Source organism: Drosophila subobscura, chromosome O (assembly GCF_008121235.1).
Source record: "Drosophila subobscura isolate 14011-0131.10 chromosome O, UCBerk_Dsub_1.0, whole genome shotgun sequence".
In the NCBI taxonomy this organism is placed as follows: domain Eukaryota; kingdom Metazoa; phylum Arthropoda; class Insecta; order Diptera; family Drosophilidae; genus Drosophila; species Drosophila subobscura.
In genome coordinates this window covers 21,684,197-21,704,133 of record NC_048533.1, presented here as the reverse complement: position 1 = coordinate 21,704,133, position 19,937 = coordinate 21,684,197, and the positions used below count along the sequence as shown (strand labels likewise).

General features: G+C 44.7%; 2 protein-coding genes across 3 annotated transcripts in view; both read left to right on the top strand.

Annotated features, from left to right (window-relative positions):
• The first annotated feature begins 10,924 nt into the window (after positions 1–10,924).
• Positions 10,925–12,181, top strand: LOC117899022. The gene has a single exon (XM_034808782.1). The coding sequence runs from the start codon at positions 11,646–11,648 to the stop codon at positions 11,955–11,957; it is 312 nt and encodes a 103-aa protein (XP_034664673.1). The 5' UTR covers positions 10,925–11,645; the 3' UTR covers positions 11,958–12,181.
• Positions 12,026–19,937, top strand: part of LOC117899019 (probable serine/threonine-protein kinase mps1) — a 120,336-nt gene continuing 112,424 nt past the window's right edge. Inside the window, exon 1 of one of the 2 annotated variants that reach the window (XM_034808778.1) lies at positions 12,026–12,909. In XM_034808778.1, the coding sequence (XP_034664669.1) occupies positions 12,325–12,909 (585 nt within the window). In that variant the 5' untranslated portion in view covers positions 12,026–12,324. The remainder of the gene's footprint in view (positions 12,910–19,937) is intronic. The other variant, XM_034808779.1, reaches the window with a different exon arrangement.

The following is a 19,937-nucleotide window of genomic DNA, read 5'->3' as shown; positions in this document are numbered from 1 at the left end:
TTCTGTTAAAAAAAAATAATATTAGTTTTTCCCCTGTAGGAATCATAACTGAGGTACTCACATCCCATTGCCGATGCCCATTATCCTTTGTTTAAAATCACATCACTCAAAGCGTTTTAGAACTTGGTCATTTTATTTCAAAAGTCAGCCACATACTGATTTCAGCGCATTCTATGCTCACTCAACCGAACTGACTCAACTTCAAAATATAACGAGAAGGGACGTGTGAGACGCTTCTTACGCGCCACAACTTTTATACCCGGCACTCAGTACTACATCTGCAACTTAGCGGTTATTTGTCAAATTTTACATTTTTTCTTCATCTGTCATCTACATCAACAACACTGCCCACGCCAACACGCTCCTTTAGCTCGCCACCCTCCCCTAGAGCCAAAAACTGCAGAGTCAGGGCAGAGGCAGCGGCAGAGGCAGTGGCAGAGACGTGTCAGGGGTAGAGGCCATAAACAGCGCGAAGCAGAGTGTGAATGCTGCGGGACGGGGTGGGTTTGGCCACTGAAAATTAATTTCTTCATTGTGGCTATAATAATGATCCAATCAAATCCCAATTTAGTGATATGATAGATATGGTCATTCCCTACGGAACGGCGTTTTTAGTTTTCTGTTATCTTCAAAATTGTAGATTTAAGAGGTTTTCGCCCTTTTGCGGGGGCGGAAGGGGGCGGGGCTCATTTTTGAAATACACTGGTTGTGTGAGCATACAGCAGTCTGGTGCCAAAATTTGGTGGCTCTAGCTCTTATAGTCTCTGAGAACTAGCCGACAAACAAGACGGACGGACGGACGGACGGACAGACAGACATGGCTCAATCGACTCGGCTATTGATGCTGATCAAGAATATATATACTTTATGGGGTCGGAAACGTTTCCTTCTGTGCGTTACATACAACCGTTATCCGCACAAATACAATATACCCTATTTACTCTTCGAGCACCGGGTATAAAAATACTTTTGTTATGACGAACAGAAGGAAGTACATAATACATTAGTACTGTACATCTACATATATGAAAAGGCTACTGATAAGTCGACTTTAAATAAGAAAATTAATAAGTCAATTCAACTGCAGCTAAGCTGTTTGCGACTGTTGCGAAATTGATAACGCTCGACACTCGACAGCCACAGATCTTTGGTCAAATAATCTCAAAATACAAATTATTCGTCATTTCGCTATGCAAATGGGCCAAAGTTTGTGCTTCACTTGTCTTATTTGATTTAAGGTAGAAGCAAACAGAGCACTTACCAACTTGTAGCACAAAGCTTGGAAATGTATAAAACTTTTTAAATCTGTTAGGAAAACCAATCTGAAAAAATTCTTACTTCTCATATTTGTATATCATTTCAACAAATACTAAGTGATATTTTTAGGCTTACCAACTGCTGGATGGTTTTTTAATTGGAAATCTTCCACATAAATTATTTTTAGTTTTTGTTTCATACCGATTTTCCTTCTTTATTACTGAGTATGGTAAGTTTGCGACTTGTAATATAACGACCATAAAGATCGATATATGTACTTGTGGTCTCAATAGCTTTTGCTCCTAAAGCAACTGTCCCTGGACTTATGTAAACATCGATAACACAAATAGAATATTTGTTTAACAAGCGGACAAATTATTCAGTTTTGCTAGTTGCTAGATTTTGTGGTTCTGAGATTCCTTTTTTCGGATGCTTTCTGAGTGCTTATTATACGAAATAGTCGATACGATAGTTGATCACGATATACGATAGTAAAGGAAAGACTATCGTTCGATTGCACAACCCTAAGCCTATAACCAGATTACTAAAAATTTCTACAAAAATAGTCAAAATTTAGATTTTACATCATATTCAAAAAGGAAAAAACAAGCAACACATTCGGATAAAGAAAGCTGCCAGCTAATATGTGAGCAAATAAGTGAAACCAATATACCAGCTCGTATCAGTTGCTTTTCTTTTGCGATTTTCTTCGTTTTTGCCAGTCATCGTTGTCTCTTCTCAACTCAAGCACCGGTACCCGCAATAGGTAAAAGCTAGAAAAGTCACACGGTGTCTCGGGCGATGTCTCTCCCGAGTCTCTTCTCGTTTTTGGAATCCTCTAGAATCGCCAAAGCGATTCAGCCATTTAAAGTCAGTCAGATAATAATGTACGTTTGTGCATACATACATACATATGGTATGTATTTTCATCACACTTTCGTTATCGGTTCCGTCTGGACGTTGATATGCAATGACTGCACCATCAAGTGGCCCATGCGACACCAAGCCAAAGCCTAACGTTCGCATATACAGTAAGCACACATATTATTCGCACACCACCTTCACCCTAGTTTGAACACCTATAACTTGGCGTACGGTCAACGTAAACCGATTTCCATTTGGTCATAATTCGAAGTTAAACTTGACCCATCCCAAAAAAATTACACAAAATTTAATATTTTTGCTTCTGTATCTGTGGAGAAAATAGGGCATGATTTACTCAAAATATTAGCATCAAAATCAATTCAAGAAGTTTAAGTACACAGAGCTTAGCCATTCGGTTATCCGGGATTCGTATCAAGTATCCGGTATCTGGCACTACACTCCCCCTTAATCAAGATAAGGAGGAAACACGTATGCCAATGGCCACTTGCAAGCTCAGAATAAAAGAGTACCATACCTTTAAAACAAACAACAGATGGCAAATGGTCTCGGGTTGTCGCATCACCCGACAAACGTGGCCAGATATCTCGAAAAAACGCACCGCTGAACTATGCAAACTCAGCAGACATAGGTGCAGCGTAGTCATTCGCTCTCTTACTGGGCATTGGCTGATAGGCAACCACGCAAAGCTGTAGAGACGAGGATGAGGAGGAGACAGTAGAACATCTGTTCTGCTCCTGCCCGGCTCTCAGTAGAAGGAGGCTAAGATATCTGGGCTCACCTTTTCTTAACGACATTTCACAAATGGCTACTATGGGCCCCAGGAAGATAGCAAACTTTGTGAGAGCATCTGGATTGGAGCACGGTTGACACTATGGCAAACGGGAGGAGAAGAGGAAAAGATCCAAGCGAAATCACAACGGGCCGAAACCGGCCTAAGTGTGTGGGGATTTTGAAATTCCGACAACCGCCTCAACCTAACCTAACCTAACATCCGGTATCCAGATCCGTGCAGTTTTCTATTTTAAAAGCAACCTGCAACCTTTATCTTAAAATTGAATGGCCCTTCATCTTGTGCTGTTGGTCGTCGCATTGCACAAAAACTTTGACACTTCCTCTTAATCTCTCAGCTAAAAAAGTGGTAATACTTGACCGTTGCAGATCACTGGATTTATGCAATCAATCTGAGATCAATGGACTGAGTCACTTTAGAATCGTTTGAAGAATCGCACATGCATAAAAGTATATGCAGATCTAATGGAGAGAATAGCACCGCAGACAGACTGTGTCAAGTTGTTTTATATTATTATTTTTTGGTGTGCCTATGCACAGCTTTAAAGACAGGTAAGCCTCTTCGTAGCACTTTCTGGACTGATTAGGAAACACAAAAATGACCACCTTTGGCGGGGCCTTAGCAAAGATTGTGCATGTGGTTTTTTTGTTTTCCCCGCGATTAATTAATATCAAAAAACCATAAATTTCTGTCATATATGTACATGTCTACAGATTGGACTTCTTTTTATTTTTAGGATGGCAATAATACTTGTTTTTGTCTTCACTACTTTGGTGGTAGCTGCTGGAGCAAAATATTACAAAAGGGTTGACGAGTGGACGGATACGAAATGTGGCTGCCCGATCAAAATCAGCTTCGATCTCTATGTAAATGCAGATTGCTCAAATCTGCCAAGACTGGACTTTGAATGTTTGGCAGAGTTGCAGCCACACACCCTGAAGCTATCTGGCAATGGTTTGGAGGAAGTCCCATCAAACCTCAATATGACGGGGTTTAAAAACCTAAAGCACCTCGATCTGTCCGAAAACAAGATTGGAAGGCTATCCAGCTGGAACTTTGGATCAATGGTTGGTCTGGTAAGAGTAAACCTTAGCGGAAACCAACTCACAGAGCTGCCCCGATCTATTGCAAAAATGAAAGAAATTGATGTGAGCAACAACCAACTCACCGACATCTACAGCATCATAGGCTTGGTAAACATTGTCGCAATAGTCAAAGGAAATCCAATAAAATGCAACTGCACATCTCCAAAAGTGAAGAGGATATATGAAACGGTTTGTGTAGTGTGAGAACATATTTCCAAGCATTAATAATGATTTATTTCTTTATCAATTAGAAAAAAAATGTTACTCTGGAATGCATTTATGGCGATTCGGAAGTTCCCCGCCCCTTACCAACCCAGTGCCGAAGTGACATCATCGAAAAGGTAACTCCGTGGAATATTTGGATCTTTCTACTTTCCATCATTGTAATCGTCGTTTGCATCATTAAGCACTGCAAATGTCAGGTTTGCTGTGACAAAAATAATTCAAAGACGATGATCAAGGGGCAAAGCAACGACAATGTCTCAGACGTGGTGCAATTTGTAAAGGAAGGGAATCGCTGCCAATCGTAACATATCTAATTGTAACACTTAAAACTATGTGCTTATGTACATATACATACTTACATATTCTCACGCACGGCAGCGGTCGCTTCTCTCCATTGAGCTGCTCTCTCGCGCTCTAACTATTAGTAATTTCACTATGGGCTTAGCCGCACCCCGAACCATGGTGAATTTACAAACTGTAAATTGCTGAGGACAGCTATTGTAACAGCTAGCTTAACACAAGTATTAAATAAATGCAGCCAACTCATAGTAACGAATTTAAGATCATTCTGCAAAACGAATGTCAATGTCGATGGTGTGCGACACCAGTCATGGCAAGCCATCCGCGGTAATAAGGTATGGATCATAAGCGGACTCACCGATTTCCATCCGATCAAGGGTCCTGGTGAAGGCGCCCATTGAGCGTTCAGGATCGCACACCGGGGCAGGCCGATCTCTGTGCCCCTTCAATTGGCGCCCCCTGGCGACAAAGTTCCTAAGATTTCCGTTCATACCGTTTAGCCTGTGTCCCGCTTTGATGGTATCTGACACAAGCTGGGAGCGATGGAAGTACAATAAAATCACTCAATGTTGTTGACTCAATGTTAAATCTTGAAATGTTAAATGTACGCTGCTGAATTGTCTTCTTTGTTTAAACATTTCTTAGCCCTGGACATGCTACATCAGGAGCAACGAAAGTAGGTCAATCTGCCTCCTCATTATCGTGGCTGTTGTTGTTTCGGCTCTCATTTGTCCTTGATGTTGAATGGCTGCAACATGAAAGCAAAAAGATGTGCTATGATTTTGTTTGTTTTTATTATTTACTTATTATTATTTGTTTACTTACTATTATTATTACTTATTTGTATTATTAGTACTTATTATGTAGTATAAAAAAACACAGAAAACAACAAATAAAAACGCTGAGTTTTTCGTGCACCCGAAATATACTTTACAAATTCGATTTTGAATTTTGATTGGTTGAAAGTTGAAAACGCGTAAAAAGTCGGAAAAAGTATTAAAAGTATTTGTTTCCGATATAGAATTTCAAAGTACTTGGCAGGAAATAAGAAGAATCTTTAATATTTAGATCTTCAAGACAATACGTACTTGATTTAGAGCAATACAGTTGAGAGGGAAAACAATAATTAAATTTAAAAATAATTTTTAAATTGAATTTTATTGAAAACTCACACTCACACTAGATATGTACAGTTGCGGCGAAAATAATAGCACCGCGTGGTACAACAGTCTTTATTGTTTAACAAAATGGGTTCCATACAACATTTTTTGCACTTTGAAGTAATATAAAGGAGGTTGAGATGTCTCCTATCTGAGAGAAGTGTCCTTACTCTTACAACTTTTGCGGCTCTCAATTATTTAGGCAATTTTTTGAAAAAGAAGCGAAATTGAACGGCAACAAAAATGGCACCAAAATTTGTATATCATAAAAACTTTTACTTTTCCGAGCTTTTTGATATATTATGTTTTAAATTGATATAATATCCGGTAGCTTAAGTCGTTTATAAACAGACAGTTACAAAATATTAGTTTTTATGGGTAGTCGAAAGCACTTTAGGGAAGAAAAAAGCCAAACTTTAACTCCAAAAGAAGTTTGTATCTAAGTTAAGTTCGAATTCATGTATGTATGTATGTACATATAGTAGTTCTGATTGATTCGGTACTTTATTGGGCTAAAATGGAAGTTCTTCGCTCGAAGGTAGGTCCGATTGGAGACCTGACAATAAACCCTAACTTTTAATATTTTTTGAAAATCTTAAGTTAATTCGAACTACACTGAATTCTACTTAGCGGTCTGCTCAAACTCCCTGACACAATTTTCCCTTGCGCAAAGTGGGTCATGCCAAGTGACGTTCGTTGCCTTTGCCGGTTGACCCATTTGTTTGCAGAGTTGCAAATGCTGCCAAGGGTGCCTGCCGTGTCGAGGTTTGGTTTGGTCCAAATTCGGGGTAAGTTTTGGGGGTTAATTTGATTTGATTGTTTTCTGTTGTTTACGCTGTTTATGGGGTGGGGGAGTGGGATGCCAATTGTTTGACTCTGACAGCTGGCCGCAGCAGCTCTCTCCCCGCCCCACCCAATCGCAACGAGACATTTATTTGTCTATTACTGCGTATCGATGTTTGTCTAGTGCCCATATTTGTGTATTGTCCAAACAAACGTCTTGCATCTGAGCAGCAAGACAATGAAAACTGTTGTCTGTTTTTCCACCAGAATTTATGAGCCAATGTCAACAGCACGCACAGTCGGAGTGCCAGTCCCAGTCTCCCAACCCGAGCATGGAATGGCAATTGAATCGTCCATTGGTGAAATCAACCGTCCAAGGAAAGTTTCTGTCAGGTGAATAATGTCCGATGTCCGCTGTCCGCTGTCCGATGTCCGCTCTCCGCTATCCGCTTGACCCCAGCCATGTAGGCTAGAGGTGCTGGAACCGGTTGTCAAAACTGAGACTCTGGACATGCTTTTTTGTCAGTCAGTCTGTTCAGACTGCTGCACATGACATAAATTTGTATCTGCAGCCGATAGTGAGTCTTGTAATGGCAGCATGTAGCTTGTATCGCTGATCATCTTTGTCTACAATTTATGCTTCCTGCTGACAAAAGCCTCGGCATCCACAGCCACATCCACAGCCACATTCACAACCCCATCCTCATGTCCAAGTCGGTGCTGACATGTTCACATCAATCACACGACGACCCTGCTGGCCGTTTGTAACTTGATTTTCCATATCATACCCTAACCCAAGCCGACCTGCTGGATGTCAAACAGAAGATACTCCAAACAGCGAACAGGTAAACATTCTAATGATCCAAACACGCAACTCAAAATGTCATAGAGTACGGGTAGGAGTAGGAGAGTGGGAGTGGGTGTAGCAGGAGTTAATGTTGTAGCTGGAATCAGAGTCTGAAGATTTCTGAATGTGGAGTGGCGCACTCAAGGGCGATTTTCATTTTCCGCCATCCGCCATCTGCGACTTGCGACTTGGGGTTTTGTGTGTGTTTGTGTTCGGTGTGTTTGTTTGCTGGCAACTGACAGCTTTTGATGGACATCTCGACGCAGTGTCGGTGGCATGTCCACATCAACATCCATGTGCAGGCTCATGTCCATGGCCATGATTCCACGTCAAGTGCCCCCGTCATGCTGGCAAATTTGCCCAGCTTGACAGGTGCTGCCCTGGACACTGTGGGGGTGAGGACAGGCGGCTCTAATTAGTGCTCAGCCTTGGCTAAGATGGGGTTGATTGCGCATTAGTGGAAGGAAGTTCCCAAAAATATACATATGAAACTTTGAAATTCTGCAGGGATCTTGGGCATTGAATCTGTGGTGCATCATCTTGCAGCGATCGTGGCAATTTCAAGTTGATTTCTGTTCAACAAAGCCCTTCCATTGTGGCACCTACAACCTACCCCTTCCCCTGCCCTACCCCTCATACTCATATCTACTGCCACTCATACCTATGGCTTTAGCTAGGCAAAAGCGTAATTGAATGGAACGGAATGACATACATATTTTCGAAATCCGGTTTCGAAGGCAATCCAATCACACTCAAACAGATCTATGTATGTACATATGTATAGGCATACATACATACATTAATGTACATTAATGATAAAGGAGAGAATTCGAAATGAAAATACGAAATAACAGCGGACAGCGCTGAAATGCAGCGGATATAATAATAAGATGCTGTGTCTCATTACAACTTTACAAAGAAATCCCAAAAATCCGGTTTAATTTTCATAAAATTCCAATTAAATTACCAGCGCTCTTGTGTGCTGAAGGGCGAAGGGTACAGAGAGCGGTACAGAGAGAGAGAGAGAGGGAGAGAGACATAACATCAAGTGCAACAGCTGCTCGCTCTGCTGTTCAGAACTTTGTTGGAAACCAATGGAGCCAACCCACCCCCATGACACCATACATTGGATCTGTTATGCTAAAAATGAGGCCGCTGTTGGCTAACAGAACCGTTCCCGTTCTAATTGTTTACAGTGCGCACGCTCTCTTACACGCTCTGTTACGTTACACCGCTGGTCTTACAGCTGTTATCGCTCTCACATAATTCTCTGGGCGACTCGACTCTCTTGCGCTCTCAACTGGTTGACCTATTTTCCAGTTTGGGTAATGTGTCAGTGTGCATGTGTGTGTGTGTGTGTAAGCATTTGCTTTCCTGTATCTGTATCTGTGCATTGCCTTCTGGTATCTGCATCTCACTCTCTCTGCCCCATCTAATGCCGATGCTTTGTTTTGGTTTTGCCTTTTGCGTTTCTTTTGCTTGTTTTGTAACCTCACGGATTCACGTATTGCATTCACATTTACATTTACATTCACTTGAGCGATGCGATGCTGCTGCTGCCTTTTCGTAACTGCGTATTCATTGTAGCTCTGGCAACGCACTGTTGACTCCATTCGTTGTTGTTGCTGCTGCTTTGGAATTTTCACTAGAGAAATGATTAATTGAATTTGTCAGATGGTTCATCTTTGCACTTGGCCGCCGTTTTCTGCTGCTGCATGTGTGTGTGTGCGTGTGCCCCTACGGGTTTCCTATAGGTTTTTCTTGAAGCATTATCAGTTCTTTTGAGGCTTTTCTTTGGCCACTTCATCACCAGATTACAATATGCGGACTGCTCCTATCGCATTTGCTGTCCTGCCTCTCCGTTTTAACTGTACTTTGGTTAAATGGTTCCTGCAATCAGGATTTTGACCTCCCCCCAGACAAGATCAAAACTAAATACGCAGCGAACTTGTTCGAGAATGACGTCTCAAAATGCTGGTGGCATGAAAATCCCTTAAATCCACCCCGAAACTCGAAATCAGATAAGGGGAAAAACTGGCAACAATAACAACTACGCAAATCCATGGATGTTGGATGAAGTTTGGAAGTTGATTGAAGTCGCAGAAGTGTGTGTACACCCCACGCCCCAGAGGAATGGAAGATACCCCTGCCACTACACAACAAAATGGTATACATACATACATACATATGAATGTACTATGCCTACAGAGGTCATTCCAAAGGCAACAACAACGCAACATAACAGCCAACACACAATACAGTACATACTCGTGCAACGTAGCAGCAGTGCGGCCCCCAAAAATACCAAGAATACGAATAACAACAGCAACAGCATGGTATCCATGTATGCCCAAGCGATGTAAACAAAATCGAATGAATATCAAAGCATTAACAGCTGTGAGCTACGCGAAGAGAGTGAGAGAGAGAGTGCCAGTGAGAGAGCGCCAAACACAACACAGACACAAAACTTCTCACAAGCGCGCGGCTCTCTTTAACTGTTAAATTCTGTGACGTTGCAGACCAGAAAACCGGCCGGCGCTTGAACATTGCCCTACAATAACATCGCTTGGCATATGAAACAGAAACGAGAAGAAGGGTAGGAAACTGATGAGCGAAACTAACTGTTAAATAATGCAAAGTAAATTATTTCTTATAATCAAACTTCACGAATGATTCCATTTTGACACTGTGCCATTAGGTTTAATCCCAAGATATCTATAATTATTTTGTTAATTAAACAGCAAAATGTACATCTGTTAGCTCAGGCACACTCTGCACTCTGTAAATTGTTTAACAAAATGTATCTGAAGGGCAGCAGAGAATGTGAGCGCCGAACATGTTTGGCTCTCTCTCTCGTTTGTTTTGCTCAACAGCTGTTTGTTGCTCTGGCTCCACTCTGTTATTGATAATACAGAGCGAAACGCAAGCACACGCACACACACACAGCCACGCGGACAGTTATGCGGGCTCTGTTGACAAGTGTCTGAGTTTTTTTTTTACTGCGTAGTATATTTCTTTTTTGGGCCAACCAACGACTACGTCGGCGCTGCCACCTCCTGGCGATGGCGTCATAGATACAGATACGGGGGATAGCCAGCAAGCAGAGAGCTAGAGAGAGAGAGGCCGCTGGCTGCTGATAAGCGTTCGCTCCAGCAACTGCGTCGCGTTGGCAAAAACCACATACAGTATCTGTGGGTTATTGTATGTGGAAATCTACCCAGGCAAATGATTGACATGAAAAATCCTTACTGGGTCGTGTCTGTTTCCCTCTTGGGGTGTGATTACAGCGATTGTTCGTTGGTGCCGCTGTTAACCAAGTCACCAATGCATTTCTAACAGTTTTATGCTGGCTCACACACACACAGTCAGACACACGCTCCACAAATTTATGTATACGTATGTTGTTTTGCTTTTCCAAGCAGGTAGATAGATCCGATAGATACAGATACGTTTGTACATAACAGAGAGGCAGAGAGAGAGCGAACACAGCAGAGCGAAAGAGAGACAGAAGTATCTGTGAGTGTGTGTTTGTGTTTGTGAGTAACTGTAACTCGCCGTTCGTTCGCCGTTGGCCCGTTCGCTCGCTCGCTCGCGTCAGTCATCAAAACGAAACTCTCGGGTGCAGACGATAAGCGCTTGCGAGAATTCATTTTGTGTCCGTGTACGCCAAACAATAACAACCCACTCCACTCCAATCCACTCCCCCCCAAAAAAGATATGTGTATTTTCAACAATAGCCACAGTCATAAAACAGTATAAAACAAAAACAATCGACACAGTGCGTGCGTGTGTGTGTTTGAGTGTTTGTCTTGCTGTTGTCCAGCAATCAATCGCCGAAGTCGCAAAGTCAAAGAGTCCAAAGAGTCGCCACGGAAAAACAAAACACAGCACAGCCCAGCACAGCAACACAACAAATCAGTGCAGCAGCCCGCGAGAAGTGCATCCATATTGCTCTCTGGCGAGTGTCGTCTCTGTGTGTGGGTGTCTCTGCATCTAAATCTCTGCCGCCCTGTCGGTGTGTTTGAGTGTGTGTGTCTGTGTGCCTGAGTGTCGGAGAAAAACTCGAGAAAAAGTGAAACGACCGGCGAGCAGCGAAAGCAGCGCGAAAGCAAAGAGCAGTAATAAGCATCCAGCAAACAAAAGAAAAATCTACGATAAAGTGTGTGAGAACTACGGGAAAAAGCTTCAATTTTATGTGAGCACCAACCAGCACCAATCATTCCCCTCACCTGATTGACCGATTGACTGATTGAGACTCCCCCCAACAGCGTGTTAGCCCCCAAACTGACGTTCAAAGCGGCCAAAATTGGATTATGCTCAGGCACAAACGCAACTGCCACGCCATTCAGACGCCCAGCGACGACGAGCATGTGAAACTAAAGACGAGTGGTGCCCCGATTGATGCACTGCATCCACTCCCAACCCAATCGCAGTCACTGTCATCCTCCTCGCTGCTGCTGCTGCCGCTACTCCCGCTCATCCTGCAGCGCCTGCAGAACAATCAGCGCCTGAATCAACGCGTCACCTTCTCCCTGGAGCTGTACCACAAGAACGTGATCAAGAAATTGCCCGCCCTCAAGCAGCTCGAGGTATACAAGCTGACCAAAAACATCTCACAGACTTAAGTTCCCCCAAGCCCCATCCAAAATTCAAAGCAAAAACTCCAACAAAAGACCAGAAAAGTGCAAAGTAAAGGAAAGTGAACGTGAAACATACGGAAAAGTGCAAAAATTAAAATCGAGTGCAATAAGTGCAAGGAAAAAGTGTGTCCCACCCAGTGCGGAAAATGTGGCGAGTTAGCAAAGCTAAAATCTGGCACTGAGTTTGTAGAAACAGCACAAAAAGAAGAGTTAGAATTCGGTTCCAAGCGGATCTTGAATCAAAGTTTAAAGCAACAAAAAGAAAAACAATAACGCAGTTTGCGGGATTAAGTAATCCCGTAGAATTGAGATTTTCGAGAGAGAGAAATCGCCAGAAAAGCAACGTACAAAAATGTCCACCGGTCGTCGTTTGGCAAAACGCTCAATCATTGGCACCAAGGTGTGCGCCCCGGGTCCCGAGGGACTCCTGTATTCGGGCGTCATCGTCGATGTGAAGACGCCTCCGTCGTATATGTCGGGCAAGGCTCTGGCACCGCTGTCACCGCCACCGCCGCCGCCGCCCACCTTCCTGGCCCCCGGGGAGCCACAGCTGAACGCGGACACGCGCTATCTCGTCCGTTTCGATTTCAAAACGCAGCAGCTTCCGATGCAACACGCTGCCCCGTCGACAGTGTCCGCGTCCTCGTCATCGTCTACGTCCACGTCCCCTTCGGACGCATCGGTCATCGTGGAGGCCCGCCGGGTCGCCAGCGTGCACATCAGTCCGGCCCAGGCTCTGCGCCGGAACGCCATGATTAAGGAGTTCCGCGAATCGGATCTTATTGGACCCGGCTTCCGCTCGATTATGGGCATACAGCTGCAGCCCGGCCAGCGAGTTTTTCTCACCTACAACGGACGCGAGCAGAGCGGCGATGTGGTGGAGCACGATGCCAGCAAGGACGAGGTGGTTGTCAAGATAACCACAGTTGGAAATGAGGTGAGTCGAGTCGGGTCGGGTCGGGTCGGGTGTGTGGGTGCCACTGCAATTGCAGCTGGCAGTGGCAGAGACGGAGGCAGCTCTGTCATCATTGTGCGACGCCAAAGTATGTCAAGGTTGGCTCTGCCCCATCCCCAACATGGCTGGGGCGCGCAGCATACACACATACAATATCTATGCTGTATCTATGTACAGGCGCAGGCATATTCGGAGCATATATGTACAGCATGCAGCAGCAGCCCCAGAACCTACACCAAGTACCTATGTACATAGAACTAGTGCGGGGTGCATGGGGGGACTTCTATGTGCAATCACGTTCTATGTGGCACGACGAAAAAACCAAAAAACAACTCGAAAAAATGCTTGTCGAGGGTCGCATTCTGCTTTTTGGCACGTAATTGGGTTACTCTCTGGGTTGGCCTTCTTGGACATGTACACCCGACACACATTTCGATACGTGGGGCAGAGGCTCCTTGAAGGATGGTCGTGGGTTGGTGGGAGCTTGCCACAAAATCTAATTAGCTTTGAGCTAGCTTCTGCTGCCACATAATCCTTCTCCCCCACAAGCACATTGATAGATACAGATACAGATACAGGCAATGCCCCCTTGCCGTTGCGTCACTCGTCGAATCGTTGAACTGATCCGCAAACAAAATGCACGAGTAGATCAGGAACAAAATTAATAATAAATAAACGGCTATGAAAACGAATTCGGGAGTGAAATATCGAGTCACGAGTCCCACATATGCGAAGCGAATCCGATTCGAGTGCGAACCCAAAGAATTTCAAATCGTCAGAACAGATCCGATCCGAACCGATCCGATCCGATCGTTTGCTCCCCAATGACGACGACGACAACGAATACGAATACGAATACGACTATGATGTGGCGGCTGATGTTGGCGATGATGATGTCGTAATGAAAATTTGTTTAGAATTTAGTTTCGTGAAAGAATTTGTTGAACGTGAGATAAAAATTGTAGGAGAGCGCCCACAACAAGCAAACTAAAAAGGGGGAAATGCGCTACAATTTCAGGGCTAAATAGAGATGTGTACGCTTTACAGATACTTAATTATATAGATTAATTCCACTCCCGGTGCGAGTCTGTTTGCCGCGCCCTAACAATCACAGCGAGAGAGAGGGAGAGGCAGACACAGATCAGATGAACTTTTTGAATTGCGTCATAAGTCGGGGCATACAGCCACAGCCACAGAGCTACAGCTACAGATGCAGCTACAGATGATGTGTATGAATAGCCGGCTGAATGTAGATGGCAAAGATAGTTAGATACATGAGCGAAACACATGCATCTTGGAGATACATTGAGACTGAGGCCCAGGCCAAAAGGCAAGCGGTTTGCCGGCTGACTGCGCTCCAGAGAGAAAGAGAGGGGACGAGATAGCGCTCTTACCGGCATCAAGCTGTGCTCTCCTCTCTTCTCACTTACCATCTGTATCCATTTGTATCTCTCTCTCTCTCTCTCTCGCTGGTTCCCTATGCTCCCTCCCATCTGGTTCCCATTGCATTTGGTTTTTGTTTTTGTGCCTTCTGCTTTCCCTTTGCCTTGCAGTTGCTGTTGTGTGCTTCCACTCTCAACTAATAATCGCTTAAAAACATTTGTAATTGCTGCATTCTACGAAGCGAGATACAAACGCAAAGATACAAGCACGCCAGTTACAGATACAGATACACAGCTACAGATACACGTTCGGATAGACGGACTTCAATGCCAAGTCAACTGCCGCGTATCTTTTCCGTGCGGCCAGTCAATAAATTTGTCAGCTCTAGCTCTCTGCTCTGCCAGATGTGTGGGCTTGTCTCCGGCTCGATGTCGGACCCATTGTACGACCCGCAAGATACAGCTACAGATACCGATACTACGATACTGCCATACTGCGGCTTGGATCAGGTCTGATGTGTTGCCCAAAATGGAAAACGCTGAAAAATGTATTGTAGTTTTTTGTTTGCTTTTACGACTTGAAGCCGACTTGAAAAGCCTCCAATTTTCGACTCAAATCTTTTGGCATAATCAGCTATGGAAATGTAAAGCGAGGGCCCACTACCCCCCAGCAAACCATCTGCTCCATGACCTCATCATTAGCCACCAAAATTCGACAAAAAATAACTGGAAAAGTGAGGAAGAAGAGACTCCGGACTCCGGACTCCACTTCGTTGTAAGTCAATCAACAATTGGTTGAACATTTTTTGTTGTTGTGCGGCGGCTGGTTTTTGTAATTGAAAATGAAACTGGCAGGGGGATGGGCATGGTAGGGGGCAGGGGGTTGGGGGAGTGGGGAGGTTATTTGTTACATCTATCAATAGTTTTGTCCTCGCTGGCATGTGATGGTCACGTGTGTGTGTGTGCGTGCGGGGTTTGGCTCCAACACGACAAAAACCCAAAAATTTGTTTTTCGGTTCAACTTGAGCAATTGCCTTTTGTTTAGATACAAACACAGTCAGAGGAGGGGGAAACCAGTTGGAGAGCATTTTATTTGTTGTATGTTTTTGTTGTGTTTGCCTCGGAAACGTGAGGCAATTAATTCTAAGGTTATTCCAGCAACGAGAAACTTGTTGCACGCATTTCCAACGCCATCTTTCAGTCCCATTACCATTTACCATTTACCATTTCCATTCGCATTTCAATTACAATGAGGTATAATTGTCGGGCCATGAATCAAATGTCCGGCAGGACTCTAGTACGTTCTCCTCCTGCCAAGTGCCCGGGCAGCATATAATTTGCAGGTCCATTTAATGGAGGGCGCATGGCGCAAGAATTAAGCTCGAATGCCAGCCAAAATGTCGGGAATCATTTGTCAGTTCAGTTCAGGTCTGTGGTTGGCCCCTCAAGACGAGTAGCAGTTACATGCTTCCCCCTCACTTCCGCATTTTCAGGGCCTGGCCGGACCGGGACCAGTAATTTGTATGTAGTTTCCTCTCGGCTGCCCGGCTTTTGCATTTAAAAAGAAATTCATTTTAATGACATTGAAATTGACATCGCTCCGTGATTTTGTACCGCACACGCAACTTCTCCTCTCCTCGCCTCTCCTCTGTTTGTTTTTTATTTATTTTTGGGCAGCAGCTTTCTGTTTTCTGGGTTACCCCATTTCTCTCTTTTTACTTTCATCGCTTTTTGGCAATTAATTAACGTGTCTGTGGGTTTGTTTTGGCCTCTCACTTTTCGGGCTGCGACCCATTTTGCGACTGCATTTTGACCAGGTGAACGGCAATGACAGTGGCAGTGATTTTTTTTTATTTTTTTGGCACGCTGGAAGTTTTTTTCTGTTCCAAAATAAATGGCCTTCTGGTTGAGGAAGCTGCTGAAAGTTGTGAGCCGATAATTGCCCACTTTCCTCACTTTCTGCTTACATAAATCCATTAGCTCTCCAAATATATTTATCTGCGTTCATTTATCAGTGCCTTGCTCCGCGGAACTACTGTCCATCGGTGCCTAGAGCCCATCCAATATCCCTTCAATCAGGTCGTTTACGAGGCATTTGGCAAAACGTTTTCCGAGGCCATGTTTTCTCCCATTATTCCTGCCGTGATGTGTCTGTTCCTGTCCCACACTCGGTTGTCCCTTTTGGCCTGCCCCTGCCTGTGTCTCATTTCGGTTACTCCCCGCTGGTTCGACGGGGTCTCGGTATCAGAGCGGCTAACGACCTGCCATAGAGGGTATGGGTATGATATCCACTATCCTCTGCTCTATCTCTCTGTCTCTTCCGTTCTCATTCGCACTCTTTCCAGCACTAACTATCGCGCTCTCTTTTGCGCTGCACAGCTGCATTGCTATGGTTTTATGATACCGGCAAAAACATTCCTTTTTTCGTTTGCTTCTTGTCGTCCTGCGTGTCGTTTTTTGTTTGAAAACAGGCCACAAAAAATGAAGGCCTGGCAGGTCACTCGAGGGCCATTGTCTGGGGACCTGCATCAGAGTGTGGGCATTCGACGGGCTATTATTGCTGCTGCACTCTCATGACTAATCGACCTTGCAGTGCCGATCTTTCAGGTAGAGAAAGTCCGGCTTTTGCCAAATGCTACCCAAAAATGTGCACTCTAATTGGAACCGATAAACCGAACTGAGAGCTGAGACTGAGTCGAAAATTGTCATAAAACATGTGGCACGTCGTGTTCTTTGGGGTCTTTCAAATCGGCCAGCCTGCTTCGCTGACCTTTCTGCGAGGGGTGTGCGAGAGCTTGAACGTTGACTCGTCTCGATGCTCCGAGTCTTGGGTGTTGGGTTTCAGGCGGCTCACATAAAGAATGTTTATGTGCTCTCCGCTCTGCTCTCCATCAAATGTCATAGCATTCATTTCTCTGTCCATCAAAAGACAGGTTTTGTTTTTTGTTGTAGCTTCTGACTCATAAAGTGCCCCTAAACGAAAGGGAGCCCAGCCAGCCGCTCTCACCCACCGAGCAACCACCAAGCGACTCCGAACCGAACCTTAACTCTGAAGGTAAAACTCTCGGACAAGAAGCCCAAAATCGAAACGACTTTCAAAATGCATGCAGCTTGTTTCGGTTTCGTTTGAGTTTGAGTTTGAGTTTTGATTTCAAAGCGCCTTTTTGTATCTCGGTTTTTGCTGTTTCAAGCGGCATTTCGGCATAAGCTCCAACAACCAGATACTCACACACACAGAGACAGCTGGACATGGTGCACACCTGATTGCTGCTTGGTTTTCGAGTGTGTCTCTGTGTGTGTGAGCTTGGCGTTTTGGGTACATGCCACCTTGGTATGTGGGTCAATTTGAAATGGGGTTTTGATTAACGCTCAAAGACAGACACAAAAACACACACAGAGAAACAGAAAGACAGAAAAGTAGAAAATAGCCAAAATAAATGCAGGAAAAACTGAATGATTACAAAACAGAAACCAATAAGCAAAAATCCTTATCACAATCCCCCATTCGACTAGAATAACTTTTAGCTATTTGTTTTCTCAGATAATAAAATCTATAAAATATAAATTCAAACTTTAATTGCTGTTACGACGCCAAAGGGCTAAGTCTCATTCCCAATTGGGGGCTTTAATTATTGATCTTCGACAATTTGCGCTTTATTTGATTGTGTTTTTGTTTATTTATTTTTCGGTTTTATTCACACGAAAGTAGGTTAAGTTTTTGTTGCTTTATGAATCTTTTTGTGTGCTTATTTTTGGTGATTTTTATTATGACTTAATTTAAAAGTGAAAGCGTTGAAGCTGAGCTTTTTGTTGCTGCTGCTGCTTTTGTTGATTAAGTAAGGCCGGGAGCAGTGGGGTTTGTGGCTGAGGCAGGGGCGAGTGCCGCAGAATGTACGCACATAAATATTATAAAATGCAGGAAAGAAAACCTGAAGCCAAACTCCCATGTAACAGACACAGATACAATCGCACACACAGCTGGAAGGGGCAAAGATAGAAGAGAGAGACCACGGCGACCCGGCACAGTCAGCGGGGTGCGTGGTGCTTGGTGCGTGGTGCGTGGTTGGGTTGGGGCGTCGTCGGAGTGTGCGTGTCCGTGGCGTGGTGTCTCGTCTCGTGTGCGTGCGTGCCACAGAACGTAAACAAAAATACGAATGTAAAGAAGAAGCGGAAAGTGCGAGATAAACAGAAAACAGCTGTACACACCAGCCACCATGTGCGACAGAGATGGTTGGCCAGAGAGAGAGAGAGAGAGAGCGAGAGGCAGCAGTTGGAGAGCGAGAACGAAAGAGAAGAGCAGGCAGGCAGGCTGACTGGCAGGCCTAAGGCCGAAGCGAAGGCGGAGGCCAAGAAGTTGTCCCCGTAAAACCCGTTTCCGACAACAGCAACAACAGCAGCAACGATAGCAACAACAACAACAACAGTTACGCACTTTACGCACGCTCAACTCGACATGATTGTGCCTGTCTCTGCATGTGCGTGTGCGTGTGCGTGTGCGTGCCTGTGTGTGCGTGTGTGATTGAGAGAGTTTTTGTTTTTCTTTTATTTATACTTTGATGAAAAACCGGCTCTGGGTTTTGGGTCTGGGTCTTGGGTTTTCGAGTTTTTGGGCTGGGCTGGGGTATTCTTCGAGGCTCAGGGCTCAGCTCGGGCTTCGATTCTGTGGCCTGAGCGGAAATACGCAGCAGCAGCACTCACCACACACACACACACACACACACACACACTCAAACAGCCATGCAAACACATGGGCTGGAAACAACGAAGAAGCCACGCATGAAAATTGCTTTTCATGTGGCAGCCGAAAAGTGGATAAAATAAAAGAAGACGTCAACGTCAGCAGCGGCAGCGGCAGCGGCAGCAGCAACAGCAACGACAACGTCACCAGTTCTGCACATAGAAACTCCCCCCTCCCCACTCTCTGCCCTATCAACGGTTATGTTTCCCTTGCCAGTCCCTCAACCTCCTCACACCCTTGGCCATTCTTTCTCCCCTTTTATCACATTTTTGATTTTGTTTTGCGCTCATTTCGCTTCTTGCTTCTGCTTTTGCTCTGCTCCCTCTTCCTTCTCTCTAATGCGAGGCCATTGTCACTCTTCCTGGGGGGTAGTGTGTGCGAGGGGGAGGGTGTGCGTCTAGGGCATGGAGAATAACTGTTTCCGGTATTTGGGTCACATGAAATTTAATCAAATTAAAATGTTTCAACGCCCTGGCTCTCTGGTTTACCTAAATAGAACAAAATATACACACAGCCACGCGGATTCCCCCCTCGAAAATGGAACCCAACTGATGGGTGGAGGGAGGAATGCATTCCAGTGGAGCTGCAAGCAAATTGAATGCAGCTTGAGCTGGCACTGGCTGACTGCAACACTTTTTGCTGCTTTCTCAAAATGGTTGCAAAGTGTGGCTGTACGCTGTGTGGCAGCATGAAGCTGCTGGTGCTGCCACTGCTGCTGCCGTTGCTGACTTGAATTCGACAAATTTGCTGGCAACGTGTGAGGCAACGCTGATGTGCAATTGACAGTGGCAACTGGCACCCTGAGGGTGAGACGAGATTCCCGTGGGGAATCAACAGCAGCTCAAGTGGCAGCCACCGGCACACTCGTACATACGAGTGGAATCAAATCT

Coding starts and splice junctions, on each gene's coding strand:
- LOC117899022 (XM_034808782.1), top strand. CDS start 11,646: ATGCTCAGGCACAAACGCAACTGCCACGCCATTCAGACGCCCAGCGAC.